At 45.0% G+C, this 19,858-nt stretch overlaps 1 protein-coding gene across 2 annotated transcripts in view; it reads right to left on the bottom strand.

The window, feature by feature from the left end:
- Positions 1–19,858, bottom strand: part of BRCC3 (BRCA1/BRCA2-containing complex subunit 3) — a 53,783-nt gene extending 33,925 nt beyond the window's left edge. The window contains exons 1-3 of one of the 2 annotated variants that reach the window (XM_069212156.1): positions 19,581–19,858; positions 12,667–12,786; positions 5,077–5,164 (exon numbers count right to left, since the gene is read on the bottom strand). In XM_069212156.1, coding sequence (XP_069068257.1) covers positions 5,077–5,164; positions 12,667–12,786; positions 19,581–19,685 — 313 coding nt within the window. In that variant the 5' untranslated portion in view covers positions 19,686–19,858. The remainder of the gene's footprint in view (positions 1–5,076; positions 5,165–12,666; positions 12,787–19,580) is intronic. The other variant, XM_069212157.1, reaches the window with a different exon arrangement.

Raw genomic sequence — 19,858 nt, 5'->3', positions numbered from 1 at the left:
AGAGGGGAAACCAGTTACCAAATCGGTTTCCCCAGGGGCATTTAGCCCCGAGGTAACCACTCCCTAGGGGTGGGCTAGGGAGGTCTGAACACCGCGAGAGGGGTATCGCCATCTTGGGAGTGGGCAGAATGGTGCATCCTGGAACAGCCAGATGCCACTTTACACAGATAGTGGTCATCAGGTGGGAGGAAACCTGGTAGGCCATTCTCTACCAACCGCATATTGCCTAGAGGGCATTTTCCGAGCATAAGAGGGGCACCCCTGGCACCACCCAGACCTCAGATCTCAACAGAATTGGAAGAAGTACTGAAGGACAGCCTTCTGAAGAAAGACAGCCCTGCTGCACCCAAGGACAAGCAAAGAGACTGCACTTTCGAAGACTGCACCTGGTGGCTAGTGAAGAGAGGGACTGTACCTGCAGGGTCCTGCTCAAGAGTAAGCTGTCTCTGGAGCACAGTCCAGCCAATGGAACTCCATGGGCCAGCCAACTGGTCTCCTGTTCAGAGCACGGGGACACAACAGCTGAAGAAGTCTGCTGGGGCAAGCTGATGGCCCAAAGTTTTCATGCAACTCCCATACCACTGTGCAGTACCAAGGACCAAGACCTGACACACAGAATTGCACCCGATTTCTCCAAGCAAAGGAGTGCTGTCTGAGAGTTGCTGGGCTCTTTAGAATGTGAGTTACTGACCCAGGAAGGTTTGTCTTGAGACCACGACACCAGGTGACTTGTAGTCAAAGAGCAACTGGACTTCGGCCAGACCGGAGAGCACTTCATGGGACGTCGACCCTACAACCAGGACCCCCTCACCATCTTTGTGGACCAAGGAACCCCCATAGGAAGACCCACGTCGACTGTCACAGTATCCTTAGAGTATCTTCAGTGTCCTTCATCCCTTGAATCAGGATCACTCCCTAGGAAACCATTGCAACATGGATAAAGTGCCTGGAACTGCTGGAAGACTGCTTCTCCTCTGGAGGTAAGTGTTTCTAAGGATCTTGCTAGTCCCCCTGACTAGCAACCTGCTGGTGTTAGTCACCCCAAGTACTTGTAACTGACCGCATTGACATTTAAAAATGTTTTCAAGGAAAACGTGGGTGTATGAGATTTGTTGACTTTGCCAAGGCTCGATTGTGGTTGACTGAAATTGCATTGATGTATTATTGCTTGTAAAATCTATATCACGGGAACCCCCCGGTGGAGCTTTTTCATTCTAGTGTCTAAAATCTTATAAAAATATAGTCTGTTTTTAAACTGATGTTGTATTTCCAAAGTGCCATGTCGATTTCTCCTTCAATCGTTTTGGTGTTGTTTAAAAGCTTAGAACTTGTTCCTCCGTGTAAGCTTTGCTGCTCAGTGCCACAGCTACCCAGGGCTGAGCTGAGGGGTTGACAGACGAAACCAGGGTCCTAAAGGGTTTGGTAGGTTTATTACACGGCGAGGATGCACAACCACACCATAAAATAGACCCTATTTCCTCACAGGCAACTTCAGCTCAAACCATTCAGGTCGGCAGGTATGCCGCAAAAATGTTAATCCAATCGACCTGGACACAGCCGATTACCTAGGGTGGGCAATCGCACAAGGGTGGTGCTTTGGTGCCATGCTTGATGAGGTCTACAGGCTTCTCCCTGGATGTCCAGATACCTTTAATGGACACACCATTGGTGGCTCTAGTCTCTTTGGTAAGAAGGTGGATCGGGCCCTAGTGTGCTTTGAAGACAGCTGCACTACAACATCAGGGGCAACACATAACCCCTGCACCGCCAACAAACAACTTCGAAAAACGCTTTAGTGTGACCTTTGCGACATGCAGCCTCCGTAAAGGAGACAGAATAAGCCACTTCTTCCAGAGGTGGCAAGACATCACTGCTGATAGATAGGCCCTCCAAATTGTCCAACAGGTCTATGCTCTTCCATTTCTTCCTAACCTGTTGCACCATTCACCCCATCAGAGTGGCTAGCGGACAACCACATGTCCATTTTTCAGAAGAAAGCGCACGCCCTTTTTGCAATAGGAGCCAAAAGGCATTGGACCATGCTACGAGAAGCCTAACTAGGTGCTATTCATGCAGCTTCCCTGTGCCGAAGGATGGAGGCCTGTTTATTTTAGCTCTTGGTTCTTGTAGTGCCTTCCTGTGGAACAACAAATTCAAGATGGTTACGCTAGCTGAGGTTCCATTTGCCCTGGATACTGGATGGTAGCACTGGACATGCAGACGCTTATTTCTATATTTCCATATCCAAGTCCCCCAGCCCCAAGCTAGCTATCTACAGTTCATAGTGGGTTAGGACCATTTTCAGTTTGCCGTGCTCCCTTCTGGATTACCAGTGCCCCACGGGTGTTCACAAAGGTGATGGCGGTGTTTGCAGCACACCTACAGAGTCTGGGGTTCTAGTTTTACTCAGCTTTGATGACTGGCGGTTGAAGGCAGGATTGTACCAGGCAGTTGTAAACTATCTCCACAGGACAACAAACCTTCTAACATTGCTAAGGTTCATTATCAATGTGCCAAAGAGACACCTTGCTCCTTCGCAGATGCTCCTACTCAGCAGAGCCAACTGAATGCATTTCAACTGTATGCTTTCCCCCCGGAAGCGGCGCATCCAGGACATTTGGGCTATGATCCTGATGTTTCAGGTGTTGTCCTGGATATCAGTGAGGATGAGACTAGGGTTATTGGGAGTGCTGGCTCCTACAGCCGCTGGACAAACGTCAGATAGCAACTCCAGGCTCTGAGGTGGGATTTTAAGTTGGGGCAGCTCCAGAGGAAACTATCAGATGCCATCCAGGTTTCTGGAAGAGACTGCAACAGATCTACAGAGGTGGCTGCTCAATCACGAATGGATCAGCAGCAGATCCCTCTCCTTGCCCTACCCAGAGCTGATGGTGATGATGGATTCATTGCTGCTGGATTGGGAAGACCGTCTCGGAGAGCTGAAGATTAGAGGACTCTAGTATCTGGCAGAAACTTGTCAGCTCATCATGTATACGAGTTTCAAGCACTTTTGGCCCAGTCATCGTATACTAGCCTTTTGCCAAATGTATGTTAAGGATTTGAGCTGTGCTCCTATAATGCCAGCTTTTCATGTTGGACATGCTATCAGCCTTCTGGCATGCTTTGCCCCACCTCACCCCTCAACAGAGGAGGAGAAACTCAATTGTCTGGATCCCAAAGGAACACTAAGTATCTACACTATTCGCACCAGAGACCACTGTGGGGGCGATCAGCTCTTTGTGGTCTTCATGAGGGCTAGGAATGAGAAGACGGTGCAGAAAAAAACATCTCACAGTGGGTAGTCCTTTCATTAAACTCTGCTACATGCTGGCTAAGAAGCAGCAACCTGAATGTCTACAGGCTCATTCCATTTGAGCCAAAGCTGCTTCTTCTGTGTTGGCACGCTCACGGTCTCCCCATGATATCTGTTAGCCTGCTTCCTTGGCATTAGTGCACACCTTCATGAAGCACTATTGCCTTTCCACTCAGGTCCATCAGGATGGGAATTTTGCATGTTAGAGCCTGCGTGACTTTTTGATCTGAGCCATCCGACAAACCCACCAGCCGGGGAGGTACTGCTTTGATATCTATTTACAATGTGAGGAATCTGCAGTTAGAAGAATCCACTAGAAGAACAAGATACTGACCTTGGGCAACAATCTTTTAGAGGATGCTCTAACCGCATATTCCTCACCATCCTCCCATCTCCCCGTTCTGCGGTATGGACTCTTTTCTCTAAAAAGGTTACAATATAGAGATCTGTACACTGGTTACACCAATTTGCTGGTGGGTTCTGTATATGAGGGTACAGACAACCGTATTAAAGGAACTAGCATCAGGTCAAGTAGATGGTGCTCTTAGGTTTGTCACTGCTGGAGCAGAGCCACACTGTGCCACCTACTGGCACGCAGCAGTACTGCTTTTGAGTTTGATACCTGGGGAATGTTCATAAGGCAAGGAATCTGCAGTTAGATAGAATATTCACCACCAGGAAGATGGTTACGAAAGACAGGTAACTTGTCCATTAACACTGTCTTGTCTAACTCTAAGAGGAAATCAGTGCGGGTTGCAAGAAGTGTGCACATGTTGGTGTGTTTTCTACAGAACATACCATTGTAGCTGCGCTCACCTGAAACTAAGCTTACTTGTACGCACCTCTTGTAATAAAAAAAAGTGTCCAACTTCTATTGTGAATATCCAAGTTATGTTTTACAATGGGTATTAGGTTTGGAGGTTACTTATTATCCACATGCAGAAGTACCTGTTGCTCTGAGAACAGGGTCTCTCGTTTGATTACAAAGTTGCCTGAGTAAGACAATATATTTTCATGACAAAAAAGAAATCAATTTCCACTACTATAATTAAATTTAAATAGTTTTTTTTTTTATGATGGAGACATAAGCGCTTCTTCAGTCTAGTAACTGAGGTCATTAATACACTCTCGGCAACAGAGTTCACTTCATTAGTATTTATTTAATACCGGAAGAGATCTACCAACAACTGAAACGTAACCTGTTGACTACTGTCCAGTGTCTGCCACGGTCTTCTACCAAGGGTGCCCCTCTTCTTTTAGTAACTTCTGATCAGCGAAGTGTGACGCACCCACATTTAGGCAGAAAATTCAATAAGTGTAATTCCAGTGACTGTCTCAGTGTTAAGAAGGCACCTACATGTCACTGAAAGAAGGTTCTGTTCCTTACTACAGCCGCAGCCGCACCCACGTGTTCCTTTCACTCCCGTTTCGTTACTTGCAGTGTGGAGGTCTAAAGATGTCTGCCACTGATGAGGCTTATGAACAGTGTGATGGGGAGGCAGGGAGATGGGGACAGAGCTAATGGGTAAATTATTCACGCAAAATGTGCAGTCCTAGTTCTGGATACTTCTTGAAAGTGCATACATTGGATGGTTACTGGTAGGCTGAGGTAGTCGCGTGACCGTAAAGCCACTTTGATTAATTATTTCTATATCAATAGCCTTGAGGTTCTGTGAAAACCATGCAGCTCATCTAGGGACTTACCTATCTGGGACGCCCAGAGATGACATGAAGATGGGAGCAACACTGTTACATTTACTTACCAACATGGGACGGCCAAACAGTGATGTGTGGATGGGAGTGATACCATCCCACAACCCTCATGGGACGGCCCGTCATTTCAGCTAATCTGTGAGCCAGTAAAGGTTTTACAACACTTTCCAGTGAGCCTAGCATTTTTTGCAGGATTATTGAAAAAAAAACATTATTGCGTGCCAGATCAGACATGATAAGCAGTATCTCCACTACACCCTGAACTAAGATTTCTACACACCAACTAGATCAAAGGCTGTTCCATTCCAATGCACTGCATCACGATTCCTGGACCAGGTAGATTCATACATTTGACACCATTTATGGTAGTGTGCTAATAAGTCTTGCCCAGAAAACTCTCCTGCCCCCACTGCAAGGACAGCATATCTCTTGCGCATCACTCAACTAGCAGACTACAGCCTCATGATACAGTAAGTTTCGCTTCACGGGGCAGGCAGGCCATCAGTGTTTTGAAGACTGTGTCTGGACGGTCTATCCTCGAGGTTGGTCCACTCCACCCCCTTCTTTAACAGCAAACATGAACTGCAACCGAGGATGAAACATGACAAAAGAAGCCTTTCAAGCCACCTTTGCTTCAATTATGCTGTACAGCATATGGTCATCAGTGAAGGCTTCCTTCCAGCCAATCTGAAAAACGTACCCCATTTGTCTCTTTTGTTTTCTAGTTTGCCACTCCTTGTACTGTCATATGTCACACATCTAAGGGAAGTTGCCTGGTGTGTGTGTGTGAGCATAACTCTAGAGAACATTTTACCGTAATCCAAGCTTTCATAATCCACATTGATTGTATTCAACAAGACAAAGGAACTCACATTGGTAAAACCAATCTACTGTAAACACAATCTGTCATTTTCCAAACATTGTACAATTTTCTTGAAAAAAAAAAAGACATGATTATATTGATTATCCCGTTGATAGGGCCATGTAGTCTAACACATACTAGCCTGCTACCTTCAAAGACCCTGGGAGTACTACCCCTGACCACATATGGACCAGAGACCTTTCCCAGGGAACATTACCCCTGAAGAGATGGACCAAAGGAGCCTTCCGCAGGGAATACTACCCCTGACCACATGTGGACTACGGAGGCCTTTCCTTGAGGTCACGTACAAGTAGTGATTTCTGCACAGTATCCTCTGCCAGCAGAGTTGTTTAATACTGAAAAAGCTGACTAATACTACCTGGACCTCCGTTTTAGTATTTGTCCCTCAAAGTCAAGGAATCAAAGATTATGCTATGAGATTGCAGGTATCAGAAAGAATGAAAAATGAAAAGGTACAGCACATTCAAAACGTACGGACTTGTGAATGCCAGACCGTCAAACAAAATTACTTAAAAGTTACAGTTATAAATAGGATACACCACGAAAGGCAGACGCTGTTCTCAACTTTTGGGGCAGAGATACAACCCCAAATTTACATAGTATCTACATGCTGGGCTCTTACAGCCAATGGTACTCCATACAGCATTTGCCATCAGTGTCTCCGAAAATGGAACAGAGGTGGCAAACAAAAAAAAAAATCAAATTAGCATGTTTCCAGATCCTACACATCAGGGATTCCTCTAAAAGTAATACAATTCAACCAACCAGAAGTTCACCTAACAAAATCCCACCACACAAACAACAATGGTCCAATTTTAACAAGTCACAAGTTTTGGTGTCTGCTTTCACGGGCATGGACCCAGTAACTGATGTCCGTTCACTTCAGAGGGCAGATAAAGACCCAACCGGCCGCTCAGGAAAGTCCAGGTCTTGAGATTCTTCTGAAGTTAAGGAGGGTGTGTGCGGAGAGGGGGTGGGGTTCATTCCAGTTCTTGCCACTAGGTGGGAGAAGGAGTGCCCTCTGCAGCAGCTGCATCAAATTCTCTGGATCTGGCCGAGGGAGAGGGGTTGACGAGCAGAGCTCCCCAGTTGGCTGGTGGTAGGAAAGTCTGCAGTTGTTTATCTTGGGTCTGGTGATGTGGAGGGCCTTGTAGGCGATGGTGAGAAGTTTGAATTTGCACATCTTGTGCACAGGCAGCCAGTGTAGACCCTGAGGTGGGGGGTGTTGTGAGTTCTTCTAGGAAGGTCTAGGATGAGTTTTGCTGCTGTGTTCTGGATGTCTGGTGGCAGTGGAGGAGCTGGGTGGGGAGTCAGACGTAGAGTGCGTTTCTATAGTCAAGTCTGTTGGTGATGAAGGTTTGGGTGACCTTTTTTGTAGTTTTGATGGGGATCCATTTGAAAATCGTCTTCTCCATGTTCAGCTTCAAGCAGTTGGATTTCATCCAGTCTGCGACGTGGGTCATGGCTTTGCTAAAGTTGTCTCTGGGGGTGGTGTGGTCTTCGGCAAGGGACAGTAATAGTTGGGTATCATTGGCATAAGAGATGATTGTGAGTCCATGGGAACGAACAATCTCGGCCAGCAGCGTCACAGACTTCGAAGAGGGTGGGACTGAGAGAGGATCCCTGGGGGATGCAGCGTATGTTGCTTTTGGGTTCTAAGGTGGGCACTCTTGAGTGTGGACCACGATGAAGGCGTGGATCTATTTGAGGGTGTTGCCGCAGATCCCAATGTGATTAGGTCTGACAGTGAGGGTGAAAAGGGAGAATGTGTTGAACGCGACAGAGCGGTCTGAGAGGATTAGAGCTTTCTCTCCGTGATCAAGGAGGGACCTGATGTCACCTGATGCAGTGATAAGGGCGGTCTCAGTGCTATGGTTGGCACGGGAACAGTATTAGGAGGAGTCCAGTAGGTTGTGTTTTTCCAGGTGTTCGGAGAGTTAATTGCTAATGGCTTTTTCCAGGTCCTTGGCAGGGAAAGAAAGCAGAGAGGTGGAGTGGTATTTTTTTTTGTTCCCAGGGTGTTGGCACAATGTTTCTTTAGGAGTGGCTCGACCTCTGCTTGTTTCCATGCTTTGGGGATGGTGGCACTCCCGATGGAGGTGTTGAGGATGGGGGGAGAGGATGCTGCTGATTTCCTTCTAGCCCAGGATGGATAGAGGCCTCCAGTGCGTGATGAGGTGGACGAGGAAGTCCTTGAATGGGGTCAGAAGGTGTTTGATGCTGGTGGGTTGAGGCTGAAAGTTGCTTTAAAATGTGAAGTCACTCACCCATAAACTTGCAAAAGCATAGACTGAGAAATTATGAAACGCACATTTTGCAGGTGACTAAGGTTTAGGCACCTAGGTATAAGGAATCACATTCAATTTGTGCAGTGCAGCTACCAATTATTGGATGCAAAAAACACCATGTTACACACTTTTCTCCACTTCTACAGCAGGATTTTCTTGCTGCTCCTGGCTGCCAACTCCTCTGTCAAGTGCATAGTGCCCATGAACTTTGATCGCATTTTGAAAGCGCATAGCACTTTGTGTCCAAAAGTGCCTAGCTGCACAGTCACAATAATCCTTGAACAGTTTTGCTTTGCTTCTTTTTTTATGTTATTGTAACTGCACTTCAGTTTGCCTTATTAATGCACGTTGCAAGGCAAAGTATTTTTACCACGTAGGTTGATCCTTCTCAGCCTTTCATTTCAGAGGTTTGATTTTCTATTTAAATTCATTGTCTGTTACCAGCGATGTTCTGCCTCTTCCCCCCTTTTTGCTGTTTTGTAACTTTCATACCACTCCCACTCCCACTGCTTTCCATACTTATTTCCTACTCACTTCACATGTATTATTCTTAGAAAATAACTATTTCCAAAGAAATCTCTGCATCCTGGCAGACTTAGTGTTTGAGGAAAAACCATTAAGTAAATAGGTGCGGCCTCCCGTTGGGTAACTGCTGCCAGTCCTTACATCATACAATGGAAGAGGGCTTGGAGGCTATTTTTGCTGCTTAGACTGCATCGGAGGGACAAGGTCAATCATCAGAATACAAAAGTGTTTTGGTTTCTTTTGAAATGGTGGTGTTCTATTAGATGTGGGCTCTTCAAGAGAATCTGAAGAACATGGCGACGCAGCACTGGAAGAAGTTGTGATTTCTCTTCACAAGCACAACTTGGGTCGCTGAGAGCCATGGATCAAAGCACTATCCAGAGTATACACAATTGCAAGGGTGGTCAGCCTGGCATCTCCATAATATATTTCAGGGTGCAATCCATCCTTTCATTGGAGTAATATTTGCAAATTGTGTGCCATTAACTACTTTAAAATTGTTGTGAACGACATGTTTCTTGGGAACATTGTGCAGCAAAGGTTTTCTGTGATTTATACTCCAGAGAAGAATATAAAGGTCAAGGATTTATTGATCCTTTTCAAAGGGTGCCTGCTGTTCAGGCAGTACAAACCACGTACAACAGCTCGGTAAGGCATCAAGATGTTTATGCTGTGCAAGGGTTCCACTGGCAACGCATATAGCCTAAGACATTACACTGGAGAGGACACCAGTATAAATCCTGCTGGTTGTCCTTCGTTAGGGACCAGCAAGAAGATTTTGTGGGATCTGGCTCAATCTCTCCTTCAAAGCGGTTATAAGCCATACATAGACCATTTCTATACGATGTACAGTTAGCTGTACAATGTTGGCTCTGTGGCACGTGGGACAATGAGAAGACAATGCTAAGGATTTCCTCAAGAGCTTATTTGTAAGAAGCTCCAAAAAAGATCAGTGATGTGCTTTGCATTGCACTGAACTACTGGCTGTGAAAAGTCTCTGAAATATCGGAGTTACACGTGCTCCTCACAATTCATAACAGAACTTCTCCTGTCACATCTTGGTGCCAGTTGGCAGACATAAATAAGTCCAACTGTATAAATGATTATAACAAGTACAAAGGTGGAGTTGATAAAACTGAACAGCTACTTCAACCAACTTGTAAAACTTGCCCATGGTACAAGAAGATGTCTAGTCTCCTGGTTAATTTGGTAAAGTACAATGCATATGTTGTCTATCCTCAGACTACTACTGGAAGGCTGATGCACAACCTTGATTTTGAGAGGGCCATTATCTTATCATTAGTCTCACTGCTGTAGGAGCTGCGGCCTCCGGGTTCATCTACTGTGGAGAAAACTGGAATGCTGAAGGATCTACACTTTGCTGACAGCATTGCTGCAACAGAGAATTAACCACTTAGAAATCCAGAGTGTCTACTCTGCAGGGAATGAGGTGAGAGGCCCTAAACTACTGTTCCCAGTGTACAGTTAGGTCAGGCCAATGCTTCACTGTGCAGCACACTAAGTAAACTTTTGATCTGAAAAGTAATAGCGCTCATGGGCTACTTTACCTGCCTATGCTACTATATAGTATATAGATGAAAAATCTTAGGAATAGTTTCCACACAAAAAACTGCCATAATCCAGAACTGTTTTTCTCCACAAATTATATTTCCGCCATTGGCTTTTAGTAATTTAGGTAAACAGATATACATTGGCCACACTTTTGGCCTAATTGCTAGCATTGTCCTTCATTTGGCTATGGTCTTACTTTAGAATTTGGATGAATCCTTCAAAAATGAGACAGATATTACAAGTGCATTACAGTCAATAGCACTCTAGTAGGATATCTGCCACCTTTGGATGCTGTACCCTGTTTGCCAAAATCTACACAACACCCTACATCTCATTTCAAATGCTTTCTGGGGAATTTAGAAGCATCTGTCTTAGAATTTCAGCCTCACTTAAAAAATGTAAATATGTTTGCACGCTTTGAGAACTGGGTCGCCAAGAAGTCCCAGACAATCCCCAACATACTACCACACAGTAAAAAGAGTTGGCTGTTGGTAAATGTCGACTGGATTTTGGGCAGCGGCATTGCCGGTGATGAGCTGAAACCCACTGCTGCAGTGCTCCTATCAGGAACAGTGGACACACTGTCCTCCTGAGTCTAACCAGGCTGCCAGGACAAGGCATTAGTAAAGGTTCACCAGCCCAATTTCAACAGGTCTTGTAGAGACACAAAGCCATGAGGAGAGATTTGCCTAGTTTTATTATCATGGCATAAATTCAAGGTAGCAGTGACACACAAATAACTACATTCAACAGTACTCACAGACACCTCTCCATCCACACATGTAGGTCTGCCTGTAGTCACTTCACAGCTCACAGTTTTCTATGACAGAAAAACTTGAAAACATACAGCAAATAAAAAACGTCTTACTATCCTGCATTGTCACACTTCTCTCGATACAAATGACCCAGTGTAGGTGAACGTGACCATTTGCAGACTGCATCGACTTCATAAAGTCAATGATTCCACAGGCTTGTGTCCAGTACGATAGGGACACCCATACAAGTGGGGTAACCATTTTCATATGGAGAATTGTGAGACTTTTGCCTGCAGAACAAGGAACTTTCCCTCTCAGAAATGCAAGAAAAAACTATGATTTTAGGGACACTGACATTTCCAGCGCTTTCTGGGTAAGAAGCTTCCCTCGATGCTAAACTACCCTGCACCCAAATACTGCACCTACTGCGGCAACACAGAATTACTGAATTTCAAAGGGGAACTCTTGGGGTTTTCCTCCATCACATTTGGAGGATTCCCTGCTGCAGATAACAGGCTCCACCAGCTGACTGATAAAGAGGTTCTCTATAAACTTAAGTCTTTGCCTATAGGGTGGTAGATCAATGCAGAGTTGTTTAATGGGCTGAAACATGTTTGGTTAGGACTTATTCTTGGGTGGTAACAGACTGTTGGTTGGAACTGGTGGAAGAGATTTGATCAGGAACAGGCGGTACAGATTTCATGGTGGGGACAGGGACCAGCAGATGGGTTGGAATATGTGTGATGTGGAAATAGGGCACAGCTTAACGAGGTGGGTAATGTGTGACTGCAAATAAAGGAGATAAATGGGCTGATGTCAAGAGGCTTCTGGGGTACGGTAGGGCTGTAAGATGCCTTGTTTGCGGGCTGCTGGGTGGAGACCAGATTTTGGCACAATACTGACAGATGCCAACTGACGATGAAAATGACGTGGCAGAGGGAAGAGTACAGAGATAACTGGGAACTGAGAAAGGATAACCAGACAGTAATAATTTAGTTACTAGTCACCAGCCATTAACTCACTGTTCTTTAGACACCTGGGCAGAGCTGTGTAACCGTATTACAACCGAGATTAAATTATAGTGTGGACTGTACATTGTGTTAAACATTCCTTATCATAATTAAGAGACAAAAGAGATACGGCTCTTGTGCCTCACCCCAACTCTCACACCTGTAAGATTTGGCCTGTCTAAGCTGCACTGTTTCTTCAACTGCTCCTGAATGGCTGAGGTTTTATTTTCTATCCGTATAAGTTAAGGCACAAGTTATGCATAGTCAGGCACAACCAGTCCAGTAACAAATAGCACAGCAACTGACTAGCTGAGTACTAATCTCTTGGGTGTCTCAGGACAATCAGAGCTGCTGCAGCCACAAAGTACAGATCGTTTAATGTCATTTAAAGTCATAAGCCCATGAAAGAAATGGGAAGACAAAGTTTATATCTTGTGATAGTGCATCTAAAGCACTGCATAGTTTCCTTAAACTTCCTTGTGGAATGACCAAAACTTTGTGAGGGAGAAGAGGGGCCACTTGAACAACAATGTGATCAGCACTAACAAGTGGCGATGAAACCTGGGCACAGATTATTAAATCCGAACGACTGTCATATAAAGGATATTTCTGCCTCAGTGGATGCAGCGGACAGCTGCTCTGGAGAGATTTCCACCCGATCCTTCCTCTTATCTGAACGCCTGAGGATAATGACTGAATGGATATGGACTATTCGACAGGTGTCAACCTGGGGGAAAAGAACAACATGTTACCAGTCATCTCTGTCCACATTTGAACCATGCAGCTTTTTAGTGTAATAAATATTTTTAAATACTTTTCGGAAAAGGTTATTTTTTGGGTGGGGATTGCAAGGGGCAATTCTCACTACTCAAAAGACTGATGTCCCCAACTACTGAAGTCCATGGGATGTCAACACCACATACATTAACCCCCCCCATCACATACAAAAGTCACTACCTATCTGGGAGGAGGATGTATACAGCCCATATGCGACTGGTATCATCACCTCTACCCCTTGGATGATGCATACCATCAAATACAGAAGGCACCATCCCTCATAGTGAAGATGCCTACGCTACACACTAAAGAAGTCAAACATTAGGATTTATGACTGCCCCTCATACTACACAAATCTCAGCCCATGTGACAGGAAAGATGTCGACACCTAGTTGTCCTCCAACAAAATCTACTTATCATTTTGGTGCTATACACGTTACGTGAGCAAATATGGTAGCATTCTCGCTATATCTAAGCTCTGATAAAAGCTTCTCTGGATATGCCAGGAATAATATATCAAGACTTTGACATTAACGAAGCTCTGATTTTGCCACCTGCCTGCAAATATACTCACAGGCTGGAAGTAAGCTATAAGTGGTCATTCCAGGGTTGGAATGTACTGCGAGTCTGTACACACCCACAAACTTCCATGTTAAAAGCTATTCACCTACTTCTATACAATGTCTTTCCACACTAGAAAAGGCTGGAAAGTTATTCCATACACAGGCAATAGCATAAACAAACATTTGCAATGCAATGGGTCTCATGTTTACTCGAGTTGGAGCTATTAGCGTTGTAAATTGCTAACTGGACTTTTCTTGCCACATAAACTGAAAATGAAAAGTAAAACAGTTGACATAAGCAAGTCAATTCAAAGCTTCACGGCCGCCATGAGTGTCAATGCAAGGGAAAGACAAAAGGAAAAAGAAGTTTGCTTGCAGTCAAACGTATCAGCAAACATGCAATTATCCATGTAATAGGGTGAATGGTCAAGGCTGTAACAAAACTGACTCATTTATCACTCGTTCATGAGCTTGCCTTTCAAAAATCCTTTGTCATTGGTAAATGCTTTATGTGTTTCCCTCTTTGTGGTAGTTTTGTTAACGCCTTGGCCATCGACCTGTAATATGGATAATTGTAATTTTGCCAATAACTGACTGCAAGCGAACTTCTTTTTCCTTTTGTGTCTCTCCTTCACGCTCACACTTGTGGCAGCCGTGCCTCTTTGAATCGGCTTGCTTATTTCAACAGTTTTACTTTTTATTTTCAGTTTGTGTTGCAAGAAAAGTCCAGTTCAGATTTTGCAACGCTAGTAGCTCTAACTCGAGCAAACATGAGACCCACTGTATTGCAAATGCTTGTTTTTCTAGGTAATAAAGGCATTTAACAAACTTGTTTTACTAAATGATGCCTCACAGAAATGGAATCCAAAATTACACAATAGTTTAGCAAAACGTTGATTTTAAAGTTGCACCTTTTTTGTGATCATTTTACTTTGAAAGCAAAACAATTACAGTCTTGCTTTAAGGCTTTAACGGACAACATTCCAACCAGCTCACAAAGGACAGCATAAAATTAAATAACTGTATCCTCAACATAACCTCTGATCTGCTCCAAATGTAATGCCCAATATGTTAATATATAAACATTCTTATGAGATTTATAAAACAATCCGTGAGGGAGAACCAGCAATGCTCCTACAGAGTTGTCTTTCCATCATAGCTGGTGGCTCACAATGAACCATTCTAACCACATATGCAAAAAACGTGGGCATCCTCTCAAAGTTAATTGAGCTGTGTTGGTTCTAACCAACCTTACTGGGCCAGTGCTCTAAACCCCACCTTGTCACTCAAAGTGTCGAAGATACACTCTTTAGAAGGTCGGGAGATATCCACAAAACCTCAATTATTAAGTATGTTTTAAGTTGCGCTTACATGGGTTCTAACCCCAGTTACGGACTCCATAGGTTTTAAAAGACCATGTTTATTCCAAACATTCACCCTGGAACTCATGGTGGTATCCCCACAATGAGAAGTGGATGTTTGCACAACGTCACCCCTATTTCTAACTTATAAGTTTGATAACTGATATAGAGTCTACTCATCCACCTCTCCCACCATAAATATATATATATATATTTTTTTTTGTATAGGTGGGTGAGTGACGGCAGCTCTGGGCAAGCCTATGCCACACACCGGCTGTCATCTCTAAATGGTGCCACATAAAAGTACCCTCTCCTTCCTTATGCAGTTTTGAAAATTAAACAAAAACAAAGCTGCCTCCCATAAAATGAAATAGCCACAGTAGCAAGAATGATTATCAATAACATCCCAGATGTGGGTTTTCTACGTTCATTGAATTTGCATCTTAAATTAAGTGTTGAAAAACAAAGTGAAACAACTGCAGACAGTTAACCTTTACACTGCCGTCCGGTATAACTAGAAAGCATAAGTCATTGTACGTACTGTGACATTTAAAAAGCTTGCTAACTCATTGTATTACCCCTATTGTGGTGATGGGCTTCCTTGGAATTAGTTGTGTCTATTAATGTCTGAAAGGACATTGATATTAACATCTAAATAGAGAGCTGCAATTTTCTTACATGTAACTTTGTACTACTGGGTGTGAATGAATCGCATCAGGGTTACACAAGACTAATTCCTATTTAAAACCAGAACAGTCACGGTGTGGAATTTTACAAAGTATCTACTTGTCCAAAGGACACGGTTTAAAAAAATCTATTTGTCTGGAAAAAAAAAAAAAAACACTTGTCTCATCTAGAGCCACGTAATGAGGTGACAACTTAAGGCAGAGTTCTTGTTTAACTGTGATAATAGCTATTATGATGATGCCCGTGCCATTTTTAGTCAGAATTTGGCTTCCAGCGTGGCTTTGATTATGCCACGAGTATATCAGATTCTGAACACTGCAGAACTCTATTAGAGTCAAAATGTTTGAACATTCAAAGGTGCTGCTGATGCAGAAGCTCTGTTCATGATTAAGATATCTCTAGGTGTGTTTTTTTTTATCATGGTATGGTTCTAACTATGCCAACACGCCCTAGCGCAATTCAGGGGCCATCATTCTTAGGTCGCGTCTCAGACACAGAGAACCTTGTGTCCTGTCCACAGCCCAGTCTCGCTTCGGCCCTCAATTCAATTTATTTATGATATGGAACTCCCATGGAGGTCCACATTAAAAAAAAAATACATACTAAAGAAAGATCAAAAATGACTTAAAACTTCAGAAACAATTTACATACCCCATTTCTTACAAAATAATTCAATAATTTAATTAATACAATTTCATAAAACATTTTAAAAAGTTAAAGATTCTGCAACAAAACAGTTCATTTGTAGGGACAGAAAAGGCCTGCAATACTGCCAGTCACGATTTCTTTCTATGACAGAGACCTCAAAGAATCGTCATCACTGTTCTCCAGACTAACCACCCAGCATACAACCCTAGCCAGTCTTTGCACAAATGTGCTTCTTAGACCCATCTCTAGCCTTAAGATTGCTGCTGAGAAGGCAGTGTTAACAGATGAAAAATGTTTAAGGGCTCAGTCCTCTAGCTTATCTAAAAACTGACATTTAGAAACTCCTACATGCTTCAAACCGTCAAGTTAAGAGGGTGGTATATTTGCCCGATATATCTTTAAGAGATGTTGAAAATTCTTGCTGCCTGTCACCCTATAAAGGGCATCTAAGCCATTAGTTTGAGATTCTGCCTCCCTTATACAGGGAGTGCAGAATTATTAGGCAAATGAGTATTTTGACCACATCATCCTCTTTATGCATGTTGTCTTACTCCAAGCTGTATAGGCTCGAAAGCCTACTACCAATTAAGCATATTAGGTGATGTGCATCTCTGTAATGAGAAGGGGTGTGGTCTAATGACATCAACACCCTATATCAGGTGTGCATAATTATTAGGCAACTTCCTTTCCTTTGGCAAAATGGGTCAAAAGAAGGACTTGACAGGCTCAGAAAAGTCAAAAATAGTGAGATATCTTGCAGAGGGATGCAGCACTCTTAAAATTGCAAAGCTTCTGAAGCGTGATCATCGAACAATCAAGCGTTTCATTCAAAATAGTCAACAGGGTCGCAAGAAGCGTGTGGAAAAACCAAGGCGCAAAATAACTGCCCATGAACTGAGAAAAGTCAAGGGTGCAGCTGCCACGATGCCACTTGCCACCAGTTTGGCCATGTTTCAGAGCTGCAACATCACTAGAGTGCACAAAAGCACAAGGTGTGCAATACTCAGAGACATGGCCAAGGTAAGAAAGGCTGAAAGACGACCACCACTGAACAAGACACACAAGCTGAAACGTCAAGACTGGGCCAAGAAATATCTCAAGACTGATTTTTCTAAGGTTTTATGGACTGATGAAATGAGAGTGAGTCTTGATGGGCCAGATGGATGGGCCCGTGGCTGGATTGGTAAAGGGCAGAGAGCTCCAGTCCGACTCAGACGCCAGCAAGGTGGAGTACTGGTTTGGGCTGGTATCATCAAAGATGAGCTTGTGGGGCCTTTTCGGGTTGAGGATGGAGTCAAGCTCAACTCCCAGTCCTACTGCCAGTTCCTGGAAGACACCTTCTTCAAGCAGTGGTACAGGAAGAAGTCTGCATCCTTCAAGAAAAACATGATTTTCATGCAGGACAATGCTCCATCACACGCGTCCAAGTACTCCACAGCGTGGCTGGCAAGAAAGGGTATAAAAGAAGGAAATCTAATGACATGGCCTCCTTGTTCACCTGATCTGAACCCCATTGAGAACCTGTGGTCCATCATCAAATGTGAGATTTACAAGGAGGGAAAACAGTACACCTCTCTGAACAGTGTCTGGGAGGCTGTGGTTGCTGCTGCACGCAATGTTGATGGTGAACAGATCAAAACACTGACAGAATCCATGGATGGCAGGCTTTTGAGTGTCCTTGCTAAGAAAGGTGGCTATATTGGTCACTGATTTGTTTTTGTTTTTGAATGTCAGAAATGTATATTTGTGAATGTTGAGATGTTATATTGGTTTCACTGGTAATAATAAATAATTGAAATGGGTATATATTTGTTTTTTGTTAAGTTGCCTAATAATTATGCACAGTAATAGTCACCTGCCCACACAGATATCCCCCTAACATAGCTAAAACTAAAAACAAACTAAAAACTACTTCAAAAAATATTCAGCTTTGATATTAATGAGTTTTTTGGGTTCATTGAGAACATGGTTGTTGTTCAATTATAAAATTAATCCTCAAAAATACAACTTGCCTAATAATTCTGCACTCCCTGTATTGTGTTGTATGTGCACCCTGTCACTGAGGTTCCCACAAATTAATTTGCTCAAACAAGTTTACCTTTCTAGTTTCTGTGTTCCCAAATACTAGCAAAATTTTTCATACTTAAAATTATTTTTACCATGGAAGCACAAAAGATTACTTTTAGAGCAATGGCCAGAAACATCTATTAATTGTTGCTTCCCTTTCATTAATCCCATATCTGTTGATTACATGTCTTTTTAAGTGTGACTCCTTTTTAGTAGGAACAGATGAATATTTCTTTCCAGAGAGTATTCCCTATATTGCTTGCGGATAAGGGTGTTGATCTCTCTATTCAGTAAAAGAAGGGGGCGGGGTTGTGCCATATGCTTGCCATACGTCTTGTGGCAGGCCTTCACGGGTAGCTGCTGCATAAACTATAAAAACTTCTCTAAAACATTTCCTGCCCAGCTTTCTAGATTGCCTGAGACTGTTGCTAATTTATCTTCCAGCCCCTTAATCTTCACTGGTCCAATGTGTTCTACCTGTTTTAATATTACATTTTGATTTGGACCCGCAAAACAGACAGCGAGCCTTGGATGCGATCCACAGCCCATTCTCCCTTCTGCTCTCGTCGACAGAGCCCGGGTCCCATGTAAAGGCCTCCACCTCTCCGAGCCGCAGGGCCTGCTATTCAGACTCTTAAGCAGCTTCCATGCGAGGACTCTGCAGCTCCAGCGGATACACCCAGACCCCCTCACACCCCCAGAGCCCGGCGCATCACCTGTGACACGCGGACTCCATCAGCCCCCTTATGTTAGTGTTTACGTTGAATCCCCCTCACCTCTGTGATGCAGGCCCCCCCCTCCTCCTCCTCCAGAGCCCCCATGAATGCCCCCCCGTACCTGTCCTGTACAGAGCCCCCCTCCCCTCCCCCAGCCTCAGCTCTGCGATGCATGACCTCCCCGCGACCCCCCTTCTCTGGGGCCCCTCACCTGCCCGATGCAGAGCCCCCCTCCCCCCTCTAGGGCCCCCCATGTACCCCCTCACCCCCCGGGCCCCTCACCTGCCCGATGCAGAGCCCCCCTCCAGGGCCCCCCATGAACCCCCTCACCCCCCCCCGCAGCCCCCCTTCTCCAGGCCCCTCACCTGCCCGATGCAGAGCCCCCCTCCCCCCTCCCGGGCCCCCCATGAACCCCCTCACCCCCCCCCACAGCCCCCCTTCTCCAGGCCCCTCACCTGCCCGATGCAGAGCCCCCCTCCCGGGCCCCCCATGAACCCCCTCACCCCCCCCCGCAGCCCCCCTTCTCCAGGCCCCTCACCTGCCCGATGCAGAGCCCCCCTACCCCTCCAGGGCCCCCCATGAACCCCCTCACCCCCCCCGCAGCCCCCCGTCCCCGGGGCCCCTCACCTGCCCGATGCAGAGCCCCCCTCCCCCTCCAGGGCCCCCCATGAACCCCCTCACCCCCCCCCCCGGGCCCCTCACCTGCCCGATGCAGAGCCCCATCACCTCCTCCTTCTCGGTGCTCAGCGCGTGGTTCAGGCAGACCAGGAAGGCGTCGCTGTCCAGGTGCGCGGCCTGCACGGCCATCGGGGCGGGGGCCGGAAGTGTCCTCCTGTGATATCACCGGCCCTCCCGTACAGCGCTCCGATGCCCCCGGCTGCGCTACATAAACCTGCAAAAATAAAGCACAACTACAGAGCGGGCCCCCGGACTGTCACTGGCTGCACTTCCGCTTCCGGCGCCTTCCTCGCGGACACAGA

This window comes from Pleurodeles waltl, chromosome 10 (assembly GCF_031143425.1).
Source record: "Pleurodeles waltl isolate 20211129_DDA chromosome 10, aPleWal1.hap1.20221129, whole genome shotgun sequence".
NCBI lineage: Eukaryota > Metazoa > Chordata > Amphibia > Caudata > Salamandridae > Pleurodeles > Pleurodeles waltl.
This window is presented reverse-complemented; position numbering and strand designations above follow the sequence as displayed.